Below are 15,343 nucleotides of genomic sequence, written 5' to 3' on the forward strand. Positions count from 1 at the left end.
CAATGACTGCAGCTTTATTATAGAATGGTACGTACAGGGCCAAAAGATAACACACTAGCTCTTTGAACAGTGTTGACATTGTTACTAAGCGAAAGATTTGCACTCATATGATGACTTTCATGATCACAGGGATTTACAGACGATGAAGAACTTTTTGAAGTGCAGTTATAGTTGTAATGTCGTGAGCACAACATCCACTTTATGCACAGCAAGATCCCACAGGCAGCAATGCAACAATGACCGGATTTTTTTTGTGATGTTGATTAAGAAATAAACATTATTGGATGTGAGCAATAATTTCCCTTGCTCCTCTTCATAAAAGTGCCATGCAATCTTTTAAGATTCACCTGAGAGGGCAGATGGAAACTTGATTTTACATCTGATCCAAACAATAGAGCCTCAGACAGTGCAGTTCGCCTTCAGTATTGCATTGGAGTGTCAGTCTTGACTTCAGCACTAAAGATGTTAAATCAGGACTAAAATCATGAGAATACATTTTAAGATGAGAAAGCAACAAACGAAGCCATAGCAGACACATGGGAAGAAGTTGGGATGGACTTTTCTCAGGTAACAGGCAGTCACCATAGTCCTACTCTCTCATTAGACTGGTTTCAGTTTAACCTGAGGGTCACCATGCCTCAAGCCAGGGAACAGGCTGATCAGCTGGTTTAGGAAGTGAATCTACACTGTTGATGTCACTTGGCATTGCAAATCAACTGCCCAGCCAAGTGAGCTAACTGATCTCCTACTTGTTTCAATAGGTTCAATACTTGGTATGTCCAGTAATTGCAGAGCACCAAAGTCAATGGGATGTTGGGGGATATGGCCAAACCAGCAGAAAGTTAGTCATTGTGGTATAATGGTCAGAATTTATAGATGTCAGCCAAACCTTTAATATTGCATACAGATCTGGTCACCAGAAATTAGGGATTTGTTTAAATGTAAAGAGCCATATGTCTCATCCCCAGCGCAGAATATCTTGGTTTTCAGGAATTTCACGGGAAGCCATTAAACTTTTTACATCTGAAACAAAATAACTGATTGGTGAGCACGTAGAGACGTAGAAGCTTGCTCTGTTGTTAGATAACATTGCAACAGGATATTATTTCAAATAAACTTGAAAGGGTTCAGAAAAGATTTACAATGATGTTGCCAGGGTTGGAGGGATTGAACTATAGGGAGAGGTTGAATAGGCTGGGGCAATTTTCCCTGGAGGTTCAGAGGTGGAGGGGTGACCTTATAGAAGTTTATAAAATCATGAGGGGTATGGATAGGGTGAACAGGCAAGGTCTTCTCCACAGGGTAGGGGAGCCCAAACCTAGAGGGCATAGGGTTAAGGTTAGAGGGGAAAGGCTTAAAAAGGACCTGAGGGGCAACTTTTTCATGCAGAGGGTGCTGTGTGTATGGAATGAGCTGCCAGAGGATGTGGTGGGGGTACAACTACAACATTTAAAAGGCATCTGGATGGGTACATGAATAGGAAAGGTTTAGAAAGATGTGGGTCAAATGCTGGTAAATTGTACTAGATTAATTTAGGATATCTTTTCGGCATGGATGAATTGGACTGAAGGGTCTGTTTCTGTGCTGTATGACTCTATGACTCTAATTATCAAAATTGTACAAAATTTAAGATACAGAAGTAGTCATTCTGAAGTGTTCCACCCATCATTCAATCCTTGAAAAGATATCCAACCTAATTTCAGACACTCATGTCCAAGTAGGAAATCACTAGGTGTCATTTACGAACTAACTATACTGCTGGCATTTTGCTGAACCAAAAAAAAGGTCAAATGGCCTTCTTCAGATCATAATTGAGTGCTCTCAGAAAAAAATCTTTATTCATGTTCCGAACATAAACAATGACAATCTATTTCACCGCAGATTGTCCTCCTCTAATATAATCAGGAATCAAAAAAAAAGGAGAATGTTCTTTCGCTCCAGCTTTGAAGATGTTCACAGCAAACGGTCCAGCTGAAATCAGAAAAAATCTCCACGGCACAGGAGCCCAACATGAAATCTTTCTGCTGTGCGTCCACAAAACGTTTAGGTACTATCGCATTTGAGAATTCCGCTCAACAAAACCTGCCATCTATAGGTCAAATGGAGAGTCAGCGAGCACTGCAAGCGTCTACACATAAGTTTGATGTCTGTAAATTAAAAATAAACGCAGTAAAATAAACACGGCGTTTCTAGTTGGAACTCCCACACTAGCGCGTTTTTTTTTTGTTTATATTTTGCAATGGGAAAGCACAAAAATATCTAGTCACTTTAAAATTGCAGCAAAACAGCATATGCCTTTGCTTTCCAAAGAATGTGCAAATGTTACCAACGGATACCTCAGGCTAACTTGATAACAGCATCAATAATCTGAACGAACATGATATGTCACGGAAAAAGAAGCGTGTGAACGTGTTTTTTTTTAAAGAAAGCCTCCAGAACAAAATCTGGTGCCTAATTTGTGCAGTTCTCACGAAATAAATTATTAAGCTATTGCATGGGGAAGCAGCACCGTCAGACAACAGAAAGAAACTCTGAAAACGTTTGCAAGTTTTTCCCTTGAGACACAAGAATCAAGAAGGCACTGCATGATCCAGTAAGTGTGGTACAACTATTTGTAACAGAGTATGCAACTGGACACAGTAAGTCATACATATTATTCAGTAATTAAGGGATAAGGCAACCTTCGGTGGATTTTGACAGACGTATACCTTAACTGTAATTCTAACTTTATCTTAAGATTCAACTTTGAACGCAGAGTCCCTTCAACAACCTACAATGCAGCATTCACTGCTCCTCCAGTTGCTCCAGTCATGTACTACGCTTTACTCAAAGTCTAGAAACCAACTCGGTAGTTACATATCAGTGACGTGCAAGTAAGGGTGGAGATTGGCTAGTTTTGTGCACATATTTGCTGAGACAAGGGCCCCACTTAATCAATGGTCTTTGTTTTACAGTCCACTGCCACTGGGCGCTACCACCGTCCCAGATTTGGCTATGGGATAGTTTAGAATTTAATTCTGGCTGGAGTAGAAGAAAAATAAAGTGGAAAATGTTAGCATCAAAGCAACTTGAGAATGGTGCAAAATATGTACTCATGTACATGTATATTTGTCTTGCACTTTATAAAGTTGCCAGTGGTCTTCGCCCTTCTTTTGAAGGCTCTGATTTATGTCTTTCATCAATGGTATCTCACCTATCAAACAACTTTGGACATTGTTACAGTGTCTCTATTGATGTAACCATTTAAAACAGCCCAAACGTAAGACTTGAGAGTTTTTCCCACTCAGTGTTCCACCATAAGAAATATTTACCTGCTGCACTATGAGGGGCATTATTTGGTATAATATTAATTGATTTGGTTTTTGATGTATGCACACACTACTGTTATTGATAATTGACTGACTTTTCCTCCTCCTTTTCGTACATGTCTGTTGGCTGCTCCCAGAGTTCAGTTTGATGGAGTACAGAATGTCAATAAGTTTATGTCCATTCTTTATGTGCGAGCTGAAAATGAAACAGTTTTCAGGACATTCAGGCTCTGGGATCTTTGTATCTGTGCCTTGTGCATGTCTTCCAAGTCTGGCTTCCATGCTTTCCATCAGAGGCCACTCAAAAAATGATTAGGAGTAGGAACCTAGATTACTTTCCAGGAATATTACAACAAACTGCAGTACTCATACTGCCTCCACAACAGAGATCAGCTAATTCCACACAGTCCAAGGAGCCAGGCTGGAAACGTTTGTTTTCTTGGTCAAGGGAATGTGTATCTGAGTCATAACTGAGCTTTAGGAGGAAGTAGGCAATGCAATCTTTTAAACAAGCAACAACATTGAAATGTTGCTTAATGTAATGGTAGAAGTTGACATTCAGGGAGTGGCCTCTTGTCGAGTTTTCTTCAAAACTGTGGTTGAATCTAATTTGATAAAATAATTCAATAGGTAGTAAATAAAGAAGTAGTGACCCTGTCTACATTCAAATGGTAAAATCCACAATAGTCAATGGCCAAAGATACTAATGTTCTTGAGTAAATCTTTGTAAGAGGAAGCATCTGAATTGACAGAGTTGCACTTAATTGTTTAATCTGTGTTTAAAGATGTTTGGGGCTGAAGGTAAACGGTGGAAGCACTAAAGTTCATGGTAAACAAGATAACTGATAAGTGCATCTATTTTCTGTGGTTAAGCAGTCACTGTTGTGACAGGGTCAAAAGGTGATGTTAACCTTCTTCGTGACTTACACAGATTCTACCTAAATCTCAGTTTAAGAAAAACATGATGTCGTGTGACATGAAACAGCTATTTTATTTAATGTATATTTCTGCTGGAAGAAGTAAGCAATTATTATCCTAAAGTATCTCTGAGGAGCTTGACAGGGGAGAGTGGGAGGTGGAAATAAAGTATAGGAATGTACATTGCATCACTTTCAATACTTTTTGTCTTGTCTGGTAAATATTAATGAATTCTTTGCAAGAGCACTTTCAGTATCTGTGGCTAGCAGTTCTTCACAAAGCTTTTATTTGCTTTGGAGGACATTTTGTGGTTCAAAATAATGTCACAACTGCCTAGTGAAAATCTGACAAAATAGTTTGAAAACTTTTGAAAAGTTTTATCTTGGTGCTTGTAGTTTGTATCGTGCTGGTGAATATTAAGGTCTCTAATTTCCATTATTTTTCAATGCAGATAACAAGCTAAATGTATTTCACGTTTTTAAATCTGGATGCTTCCTTTAAAATGTTTAATTAATGTGATGTAGTAATTAATTATGTTTTGTGTATTTGTAAATAAACCTGAATCTGCATGTAGATTTAAAACAATTTCATTTAGGTGACTAAATAAAGCATCTTCATGAAGGAAATAAAAGAACTGGTGTAATAGCTCTTTATAAGTAGTCAGGACATCTCAAAGTGTTTCCTGTTCAATCAATCACATTTGAATCATAAGTATTGGTGTTGAGTAGGCAAATGCAATTTGCTATGATACAGTTGACCAGATAATCTGTTTCAGTTGAGGAAGAAATGTTGTTAAGGACTCCAGCAGAAATCCTCCTGCTTTTCTTTAAAGAGGGGAATGGGTTCATTTATATTAACTAATTGAAACTCTTAGTTTAAGATCTAAGCTGAAAACGTACAGTCTCAGTTTGGTCGAACTAAATTACTTGGTCAAATCTTGAACAACCTTGAAATCACACCCTACTGAGTCAGAAACTGGAGTAATCTCACTGAGCCAAGCAACCATTGCTTATGAAGCTCTCAGTTGGCACACTTACTTCCTTTTAAAGATGGGATTTAAGACTTTTCCCAGCATTCACGCTTCACCTCACTGGAAGTTGAATAACGGGTCCATTTTGCCTCAGGCCTCTACCTAATTTAACCACCTGTAAACTACAAGGAGCAGCCCAGTGTTATTTTACACTGTTTGCTATTTAGACCTCACTACAATTACTTTTGTATGCATTCCAGTCCCTAAACCCTTCATCTTATTATCGGTAAGCTTTTCAAGATTGCTATGCCAAAAATTTTAATGTGCCACATGTCAGAAAGCGCTTTGAAATTGTGGGACTCACGTTGGTACACGTTCTGAAACATTTTAGATTCTTAGTTTGCCTGCCCCCAGCTGAGAAAAAAGGTTTCATTGCAAGTTTTCTTTCAAGCATATAGACTTCAGACAGATGTGGATTGGCGATTTATGTACAAACCCTATATTTATCTTTGATTACATATAAATACAAATTAGCTATTTTCTAAAAAGTGGTTACAATAGCAATAAATACAAAATAGGAATTCGACCATTATACTTCATGTGTTGGGGGTTAAACCCGTATAAACATGTACATCTGAAATACAATTAAACATCATTTAAAAGGAACAATTCTCTGATTAAAATATTTATTTTCCCAATTTCTTTTTAAGTAACCATAAATATATTTTCAAAATAGATGTTTCTATTTTGTTAATTTTTATATAAATAGTGTCTTCATTGGGAAATAGTAAAGTGTCAAGTTTTTTGTGATAAATTTCTTTTTCTGCTTTAACGACATCCACAACCCTCCACAACCATATCTTGGTAGTTCTTTAATACAACTTTGTCGTACTCATCAAGATAAAGCATTGAAATGGGACTGAGGTCCGTGGGGACACAGCATGCCCTGGGAATGTTTGCATTGACTGAGTTCACCAATGTCTGCACAATGGCATGGTTTGTTGAGTTTAAGTGATCTGCTAGTGGAAAAGGGCACTCTCCTTGGCAGTAAAACGCATGATATCCTGGAGGTGCCACTATCCAGTCATTCCACCCCACGTCACTGAAATCTACGTATAAAGGATGCCTCTTGCAGCTCGACTTGGACCTCTTCTTCGGCTTGTGTTTGACCTGACGCCTCACTCTTTTCTCAAGAGTGTGTCCTTTACCATTGTGGCTAAACGTCACCAATAAAGGCCTCATCTGAGGCCAGCTTTCTTCATCTTGATGCAAAGACCGACTGATCCTGACATGTCGCTTTGAATGTCTGCACTCTTTGTCCAAGTGAATGACTTCCACCATAAACCCATGGTTGGGCTGGCCCTGTGCGGTCCATCTCATAACAGAAGGGCTGACATCAAAGCTCTCCCATTTGCTCACATTGTGATGCACCACCTTTGTGTCCAGCAACCGGGTAATGGGATCGCTGGACGAGGACCCCGTTGCTTTGAGAATCTCATAAACATTGATGCGATGGTAACCGCTGCTGGAGTTTGCACAGGTTTCTTGTTCCCGCTGGCGGTAGATCCTCAGTTCTGCCGAGGTGATGAGCTCCTCCCTCGGTATAGAGTTTAAATTGAAGAAAAAACGACGGACTACCTCTCCCCTGGCTCCAGGCAAATCCTCCAGTAGTTCTAAAATGAGAAAGACATCAGAATCACCACTAGCCACATTGCAAAGCTCACTGGTGAGGCTAATCTGATACCATATGGTAACACATAAATCACAACTACTCAATGTTTGAGTTAATGATTACAAAATGTATTAACCACAATATCAACATAAATGATAAATACTAATCTCATCATTGGACGCTTTCAACAAAAGATGATTTTCTCCCCTTAGTAATCTGTCATAACTGACAATACATTAAAACTGTGGTATATCTGAACCGTTTAATATGACATATGATTGTAAGTAAATAACCTGACTAAATTGATTATGTTCAAAACACAATACAATCTACTTGCTTACTTCATCACACTGTAGACTTTGAAATGATATTTGCACGTGAGTGTTTGAGGGCAGGTTTGGATTGGAAACAAAAGATATTTAAGATGATCAGTTTACTTTTGGTTTTAACCCTCAGCAATTGGGAATCGCAAACATAACCAGGGAGCCCTCACTGGACTCATGCTTGGTAATCCAACTGATTTCCTTACTTTTGCATCAGTGTCCTTCACCACAGACAGAACATGACCACATTCCAAGAAATGGGTCTGTGTGGGGAATATAACCTGAGATATTTGAGTAGCCAAGAATTCCTCTGTAAAACCTGCAAAAAATGAACAGCACTCTTTCACTCAGCTTTGCTGAATTGTTTGGCGGGTGCATTTAATACTTTACAACCCAAGACTGACTTGCCACAAAGGTGCAAAGAATTATAAGGGGTTGGGTGGGAAGGTGGGTAATGCATTCTGATTAAATCATGTGCAACTCTCCTGACTAATACCAGCACAATACTGATCTAGACCAAAGCATGGTGCCCCTTGATCGCCACATGTGTGCCACTTGTAAGCTCTCTGGCTCATACAAGAGATTGCACCGTATTCTGTAATTACCTTTCAATGGTTTAGCCCCTGCAGCAACTTTTTAAATAGATCCATTTACATTCTAAACACGCTGCATTATTTACCTCACTGCCAATGTGCCCATCTGTGTATTTGTTCAAGTGTGCTGCATGGGTATTAACACAGCCGGGAACACACAGCTCTAACTTTTTAAGGACTTGCCCTTGTTCTAGGATTATCCACCCCATGCTTAATTTACAGGGTCACTGTTTCACGCCTGTTTTCAGCTGGGATGTGGTGGGTGGGGTCAATGAACTGCGTTTGTAACTGAATCTGAATAGGTTTGAAATAAAATTGAAGTGTCAGTGTGCGTGTGCAGTTTGTGTGCGTGTGTTGGGTTCAACCGGGTTACTTTAAATAAACTTGGTATAAGGCAAGGAAAACAGCTTCTGAGTCTGCATGGAGCGTTACGGGCCTTAGGATCTCGTAGATACCGAAACAGCGAGAGATAGAAGATTGGCATCAGACGCAGCATTAGTATTCCCTCTCTGAACACGGTGCTTTAATAAGACTGGCTGTCGTTCTTTTTTTTAGCGGGGTGGGGAGAGATAATGATTCCATATCTTCGTGCACAAACTCATGCATGTGAATCCTATTTGATGTGTAACAGCCTTGCAAACTTTTAAGACACGTATAACCCGAATTCAGGGATGTACGCGTCGAGATACCACTCCAACAGGCGCGAGATCTGGGTCCCACTACAGCCGAATGAAAGCACTTGGGGATCAAATTTAATCCACTTATCTTGGGATCTCATCTCCCACCACCCTCGTGGAGGAAACTTGTATAGATAACATCAGCCCCCCATAAAAAAAAACCACACACACGCCAACCCCGCCCCATATGGCCTTCATTGCAATTACAGCATTGCTAAAATTCTGCAGGGACGCAATATCAATAATTCAGAGATCTGCATGAAACGACCAAAGGATTCGTTCTCCGGCATGTGTGCAGGTGGGAGGGAATTTTAAAGTATCAAATCCGTGGTACCTATGTGTGTGTTTGTGTGACCTCTGCTAAATAGATGTGACATTCTTCCTGAAACGAAGGATTCTGGCAAAATCAAGGTAAAAAGTCTCTCCGCAAACAAGAAGTGAAACCCTGATAAGATAAGGCTCGGGAGCTCCTCGGGACAAATATTTATGGTCATTTACGTTGCACGGTTAATCGGCTGGAATGTACGCGTCAAAAACAAAATTAAGCCAATCATTTACCAAGTATCCCATTCTGCTGTAAAACACGCGATGTATTTGAGTTGGCAAAGACGGTGTTTTCTCTCCCCTCTACTTCTGAGGCACACCACCCCAAAACAATAAACCCTACCGCAGACACGGCTAGCATTAACAGTGGGAAGACGGAGAGAGAGAATGAGGGAGTTTGTACCCGCTTAAAGCTCAACGAGCTGTGAGAGCCCAGTCACCAAGTCACAGGGAACGCAAGAAGGGTCACTGGTCTCGGAACAACAACTCTGCTTTCTCTCTCCACATATACTGCCAGACCTGCTGAGTTTCTCCAACACTTTCTGTGTTTTTTGTTTCAAAAGAGCGTCGGTGAGATGGATAGTACATATGTGCAATCTTGATTTCAAGTAGGCACCCCCCAAGAATAGGTAGGCTGTCTAGATAGTGAAGGATAAACATACGCCTGACCCTATAAATACATAATAAATACTGAAGGATAAAGACTCTTGATCCTAAATATATAGAAAATAGTGAAGGATAAAAGACTCCTGACCCTATATATAGCAGTGAAGGATAAAGACTCTTAATCCTATACATATGACAGAGAAGGACAAAGACCCCTGACCCTACATATAATAGGGAAGAATAAACAGACGCCTGACCTTATATATACACATATATGTATAAAATACTGAAGAATAAAGATTCCTGACCCTAAATATATATATAAATCAGTGAAGAACAAAGACTCCTGACTCTCTATATATGAAAGAGAAGGATAAAGACTCCTGACTATATATATGGAATAGAAAAGGATAAAGACTCCCGATCCTAAATATATATAACACAGAGAAGGATAAAGAGTCCTGACTCTATACATATAATGGTGAAGGATAAAGAATCTTGACACTATATGTACAAAACAGTGAAGGATAAACAGACTCCCTGCCGAGATCTATGGACAGGAATGTGCGTGGAGTTGTCTGCTGTGCAACTATAGAGCTGAAGTTTACCTGTGTGTAGTATGTGGCTACGTTGTCGCCCAGGGATGATTTGTGTGACAGGTTTTGATCTTATCCCCCAGACTGAGAGAGTTTGGGGCTTTCTTTATGTTGGTGTATGTGTGTGTGAGGTGTCACTGAGGCTACCTGAGTCGCCTCACCTTTCCTCCCCCTTACCTTCATGGTGGAAACTCCTGACGGTATTGGCGTGACTGGCCGACCTCTCGGGGAACTGGGACAGCACCCAGGTGTCAGTTGCCTGTCCCCGCTCGATTTCCTCGCCCGAGTGCAGTCGGTACAGATCCACCATGTACTGCGGGATGACTGCGTTCCTGGCGGGGTGAGGGCGGCGCCGGAGGCCGAACATGTTGAGGAACCGCAGTTCGAACTCCTGCAGCAGGTCCTCAGTCTGCGGGGGAGCCGAGTTCGCGTACTGCTCGGCGAATCTCTTGCGGCCCACCTCGGGGATGAGTCCGGCCGAGCCTCCGAATAAAACCTGACAGAGCAAGAGCGCCATCAGAGAACGTCTACCGGCGGTCATCGTGTCTCTGAGAGGGAGAGAGAGAGAGAGAGGAGGGGGGGGGGGGGGGGGAGAAAGAGAGAGAAACGGGGTTTATTACGGGATCACAAATAGTAAAACACACACACACAGATCAGAGACTTAACGGGGCAAAAATAGGGAGAGCAATATAATGACATAAGGATAAGGGGTGGAAAGATGTAAAATTTAAAACAAAAAAGATTCTCCTTCCAGTGTGTAAAGATTGAAACAAAAACATAGAAGCAGGCTAGTTAAAAAAAAAATCTCACTTTAATTCTGAATGAGTCAGCAACCATGAAGTGGAATGACATAATTTTCTTAGGAGGAAAACTAAGGAATTAAATAAAGCAAGGGAGACCAAAAAAAGTGCACACACACACGTGTGTGTGTGGGAGAGAGAGCCGCCTTGTTTATGTTTGTCTGAGCTGTTGTATCTGTCTGGAGTGGGACACATCAGATAGTTTTGAGGGAAGTGGTGGGGGTTGTCTGGACGGGCAGCAGACCTACAGGTGCTCTGTCTCTTTCCTGAGTCCTGGGTTAGGCTGTAGCAGAATGCACTCACTCACTCACTCTCTCTCACACACACACACACTCGTTCCTGTGCCCGCGTTACCTTTCCCTTGAACAGGCGCCCCGCTCAGAGAAAGCAGCGGTCCATTCAAACGCGGGCAGTTCCGACTCGGTCCGCGGGCGCTGCCGCCCTCCGCTAGCCCCGTCCCCGGTTCACTCTGGTCCCCCCCTCCCGCAAATCGAGGCGCCGGAACATCTGGTTTTGAGAAGCGGGAGAGGAAAAGTTCAGGCGATTATTTCTTTCTTCACCGCGGCTGCTTTTTTTTTTAACATCCAGAAAAAGGGAGGGAGGGTCGTTGATGTGGGTTGGTGGGAGGAAGGAGGTGAGTTCGGTTCCTTCTCTGACCCTCGCCTCGGTTTATCCCTTCTGAGTCTGGCACCGCCGCGGGATTCCGCCGAACTATTCCTGTCCAGGGACCAGGAATCGAACCAGCTCCTCTTCGCTCTTCCCTATGCCCCGCATTTGCTCGCTGTTTAATCCACACTTTCGCTCTCTTCCTCCCTTGCCCGGGCGTTGGGACGCTCTCCAGAGGACAGTGCAGCCCTTCACGCCCATCAACAGCAGGCGAAGAGGGGGTCAGAACATTGCTTTCAGATCTCTGTGTCGAAAATGCACACGAAAACCGCAACGGAGTCCAAGCAAATCGTCCGGTTTACTCACAAAGCCCCGGGCAATGAGCGCTATAGAAAAGTCCATCATGTCTTAACACAGTGGCCCATATATATATACATATACATATATATACAGTCACACACAACAAACACACAATCCAGAGTGTGAAGGGTTTTATATATATACATATATATATATTCAGTAAGGTTTTTGTTTAAAACGCTGATTCCCGCTTCTGCTGCATAAGTAATTGAAAGGGGCTTTATATATATATGTTCTGCTTGCCGGCTGATGATACGTCAATGACGCTGGGTGCCAATCAAATGCGATAATTGATTCCTGTCACAATCTCGACATTGAGATCAGAGCAAGCTGAGTTCGGATCTTTGACTTGGGTTGGCGGTGGAATAGCACAAAACATTTCTCTGCCAAGAGGACTAACGCCGGGGCAGCAAGTTGGACCTTGCGTGATTTTATGCTTCATTTTCTTTTTTTTTGGTGTGTGTGTGTGGGGGTGGGGGGAGGCTTGGTGGTGGGATAGGGAAATGGGAACTCAGTGCAGCAAAATATAAATGCCATCTTTTTTTTGTTAACCACACGCGCCTGTTTAAAATATCCTTTCACACATAGATACCACCGCCGCACCCCCCGCCCCCCAAAAGCTCTCCAGACTGGCCCAGTCCAGCGCGCTTTCTGACCCCGGTGTTTATCCAAACCAAATCTACCGATCAATGGGGTCGGTCATTCTAAAGGCCAGATCCCGTTGATAAGATAGTCGGGCTCTGAGTTGGGGTGGGGGGTGGGGGGAGAAGTCATCGCAATTAATTGAATTCTGAACTTTAATTCTGTCCATTCCGCCACCTCCCCCCTCCTCCCCCCCACAAATAAAAAAGATCTTGGAACACTTCTTAAGGCGATCCAGAAATCTCCTCTACAGTACGTGCGAGGTTTATTTACTCTTGTTCATGCGGAGATATCATCTCGGCGCTTACAGCGATGGTATTGGGAACTCACGCTGGGAGAGACACGGCTGGGCTCTCAGAAATCCACACGCAATAGGAGGTTCCATTCATCCCCAGAGGGTAAGGGCGGATCGGGGGGAGGGGGGTTGGGGGTCGGGAAATTGAGTCGGAGAGCCCCTCAGTATTTCAGTGACAGGACCAAAGCCTGAGAGTTTAGCTCAGACTTTTATTCTTTTCTTCGGCTGTTTTGTTCTGGTTTGGTTCCATCAGTGAGGATTTCAAGAAGACAGGTCACTCGGGGATGCAATGTCGGGAAAGCACTTGCCACCCGCTTTGGGATCCCTTTCCAACCCCCCACCCCCTGATCGAAACAAGATTGGGTCTGATATGTTCGACAGAGAAAGAGAGAGAGAGAGCACAGAGCGCCAACTCCTGGTCAACGCAGCAAAAGGCCAGAGGGTTGAATTTTCCGACTTGCTTTTACAACGGCTTCTTTGTACAACTCTCTCGACACGCGAGAGAGAGAGAGAGAGAGAAAAGTAAAATCATCCTGAAACTCGGCTCAGCACAGATCGGAATCAGCTCCCTCCTCCCCCTAACAACACTAACCCCCCCCCCCCCCCCCCCCCCCTCACCTCCCCCCCCTCCGAGACAAACACACACACACACACACAACCACTTCAATTTACAACTTTAAACCATCAATATATCGAAAACAAAACAGTTTTAAAAACAATACAGACCGTACAGGTGTGACGCCGTGCACAGTGGGAAGAGGCAGTGTAAGAACAAGATAAAGTGTAAGAGAGAGAGAGAAGGAAATTTAAAACCGGCGGCAGAACAAGTGTATAACAAGAGAAAATGTAGTAACGATACTGGGACATGATTGTGTATTGGGGGATAAAGAGATGTGTGTGCTGAATGAAAATAAAGAAACAGAAAAAAAAGGATGTACTGGGGACGGAATAAAAGTTAAGAGTAATTGAAAGTATATCAAATAAATCTTGCATCCTGTAATCAAAAGCAGGAATTGGCTCGCTGCAATTGAACAACTCAAATGACCAAATGAGTGAAATTTCAGGTCACCCCACTCCCCTTTACCTGATGGAGAATGTTGCATTAGACCACGCTGCTGCACCCCAAAACCCGGCTGTTCCTGTCAGCGGGATTTGATGAAAAAGTGCCGAACGGGAAGGAAAGGCGAATCATTTCACTGAGTGAGCAATCCCGGAGAGACCAGAAGTTAATCTTTGCATGTGTGAAACAAAACGCGAGAGGAGGCTCCGGGCGCCCGATTTAAAGCATCTTGCAGCAAGTCAGTTCTTCCGAGTGAATGACTTCACAGTCGCTCATGCAAGGGCTCTCTCTCTCTCTCTCTCACTCACTCACTCCCCTTTCGTCTTCCTGCATTGTGGCTGGCATCGGGAATGTTTACAGCTATGAAGTGACTCATTCATTTGAGAGACGATCTTCATCTAACGTCATTACATCACAGTGGATTTTTGTATTTTTTTAGAAAAAAAGGTTCTGTTTAAGAGTGTAAACAGGGTGACTGATGCTGTGTCTGTGACACAGAGAATTTCCTACATACTGTCATAGGGTTTCTCCGTCAGACAGAAAGAGAGGACTGGAGAACTGTTACTTTAAAAAAAAACTGCACTCCTCAGATATCCGAGTGGGTTAAGGGGTATGCATTTACCGCCAGTAGTCAGAACTTTGAACAAGGTCCAGTTCACAAATGTCGGGACAAATATGTAAACCCCACCGAGCGCTTGATATCGCTGTGTGACACCGAACCCACAATGCACACATCAATCCATAACACACATGCCAATCGTTAATACACACACCAAATTCATAACATACACGCTAATCCATAATGCTGATGGAAGGCGGACTGATGCTGTGGATTACACAAAACCAGAAATTGCTGGAGAAACTCAAGCAGGTCCGGCAGGGATAGTAAGAACTGCCGAGGCTGGAGTCAGAGATAACACAGTGTAGAGCTGGAGGAACACAGCAGGCCAGGAAGCATCAGAGGAGCAGGAAAACTGATGTTTCGAGTCGGGACCCTTCTTCAGCGTCTCTGGAGAGAGAAAGTTGAGTTAACGTTTCAAGTCCAGTGACCCTTGTTCAGACCTGCTGAGTTCCTCCAACAAATTCCGCTGTGTGTATTTCCGATCTTTGTTTTATTTCTGACGTTGTGAATACCCGGTCGTTTTATAATTCAGACAACATTCGTTATCATTTCTGTACACATGTATGCATTAGACATCTCCTGGGAGCACCCAGAGAGAACATGCATTGGGGTTAATAGAGCTGTTTATTAGTCTTATTTATAGCCCTGTTAATTCATACCTCACCTCTGTGCACCGAGTGACAGATCCAATAGATCCCAATTCAGCCCTAACCTCCAAACGCGCCCCCATTTCCCGCCCCCCCCCCCCCCCCCTCCACACACCCCACTATCTGATCTATCTCATTCCAGACACGGACACAACATACATGTGTCCTGATTCCCCCTCTCCCCTTGTCCGTTTTAGTTTAAATACCTCATTTCTCTATTCTGTCTCCGCTTCTTACGTGCTTTCTAAGTTGTCCTGTTGATTTTTTGCTTAGAAAGCTGGCTGGAGAAACTGCCCCTTATTCTTAATCCGAATTTCCATCAAT

The 15,343-nt window shown here is 42.8% G+C and overlaps 1 protein-coding gene across 2 annotated transcripts; it reads right to left on the minus strand.

Moving 5' to 3' along the window:
• Positions 1-5,672: 5,672 nt before the first annotated feature.
• On the minus strand, positions 5,673-14,087 carry LOC109915138 (bone morphogenetic protein 2). 2 transcript variants are annotated; one of them, XM_020514742.2, is made up of 3 exons: positions 13,775-14,087; positions 10,165-10,535; positions 5,673-6,869 (listed from the first exon to the last, which is right to left on the minus strand). In XM_020514742.2, the coding sequence occupies exons 2-3, from the start codon at positions 10,526-10,528 to the stop codon at positions 6,025-6,027; spliced, it is 1,209 nt and encodes a 402-aa protein (XP_020370331.1). In that variant the 5' UTR covers positions 10,529-10,535; positions 13,775-14,087; the 3' UTR covers positions 5,673-6,024. The 2 variants fall into 2 exon arrangements, with proteins under 2 accessions (XP_020370331.1, XP_020370334.1); XM_020514745.2 differs by lacking the exon at positions 13,775-14,087 and adding an exon at positions 11,142-11,937.
• Positions 14,088-15,343: the final 1,256 nt, after the last annotated feature.

The sequence above is a fragment of the Rhincodon typus genome, chromosome 9, assembly GCF_021869965.1.
Source record: "Rhincodon typus isolate 14 chromosome 9, sRhiTyp1.1, whole genome shotgun sequence".
NCBI lineage: Eukaryota > Metazoa > Chordata > Chondrichthyes > Orectolobiformes > Rhincodontidae > Rhincodon > Rhincodon typus.

Excerpts from the sequence above, each read along its gene's own strand:
- LOC109915138 (XM_020514742.2), bottom strand. The coding sequence starts at position 10,528 with ATGACCGCCGGTAGACGTTCTCTGATGGCGCTCTTGCTCTGTCAGGTT. Across the intron at positions 6,870-10,164 it reads CAGGAGTTTCCACCATGAAG|AACTACTGGAGGATTTGCCT; the intron begins GTAAGGGGGAGG and ends TTCTCATTTTAG.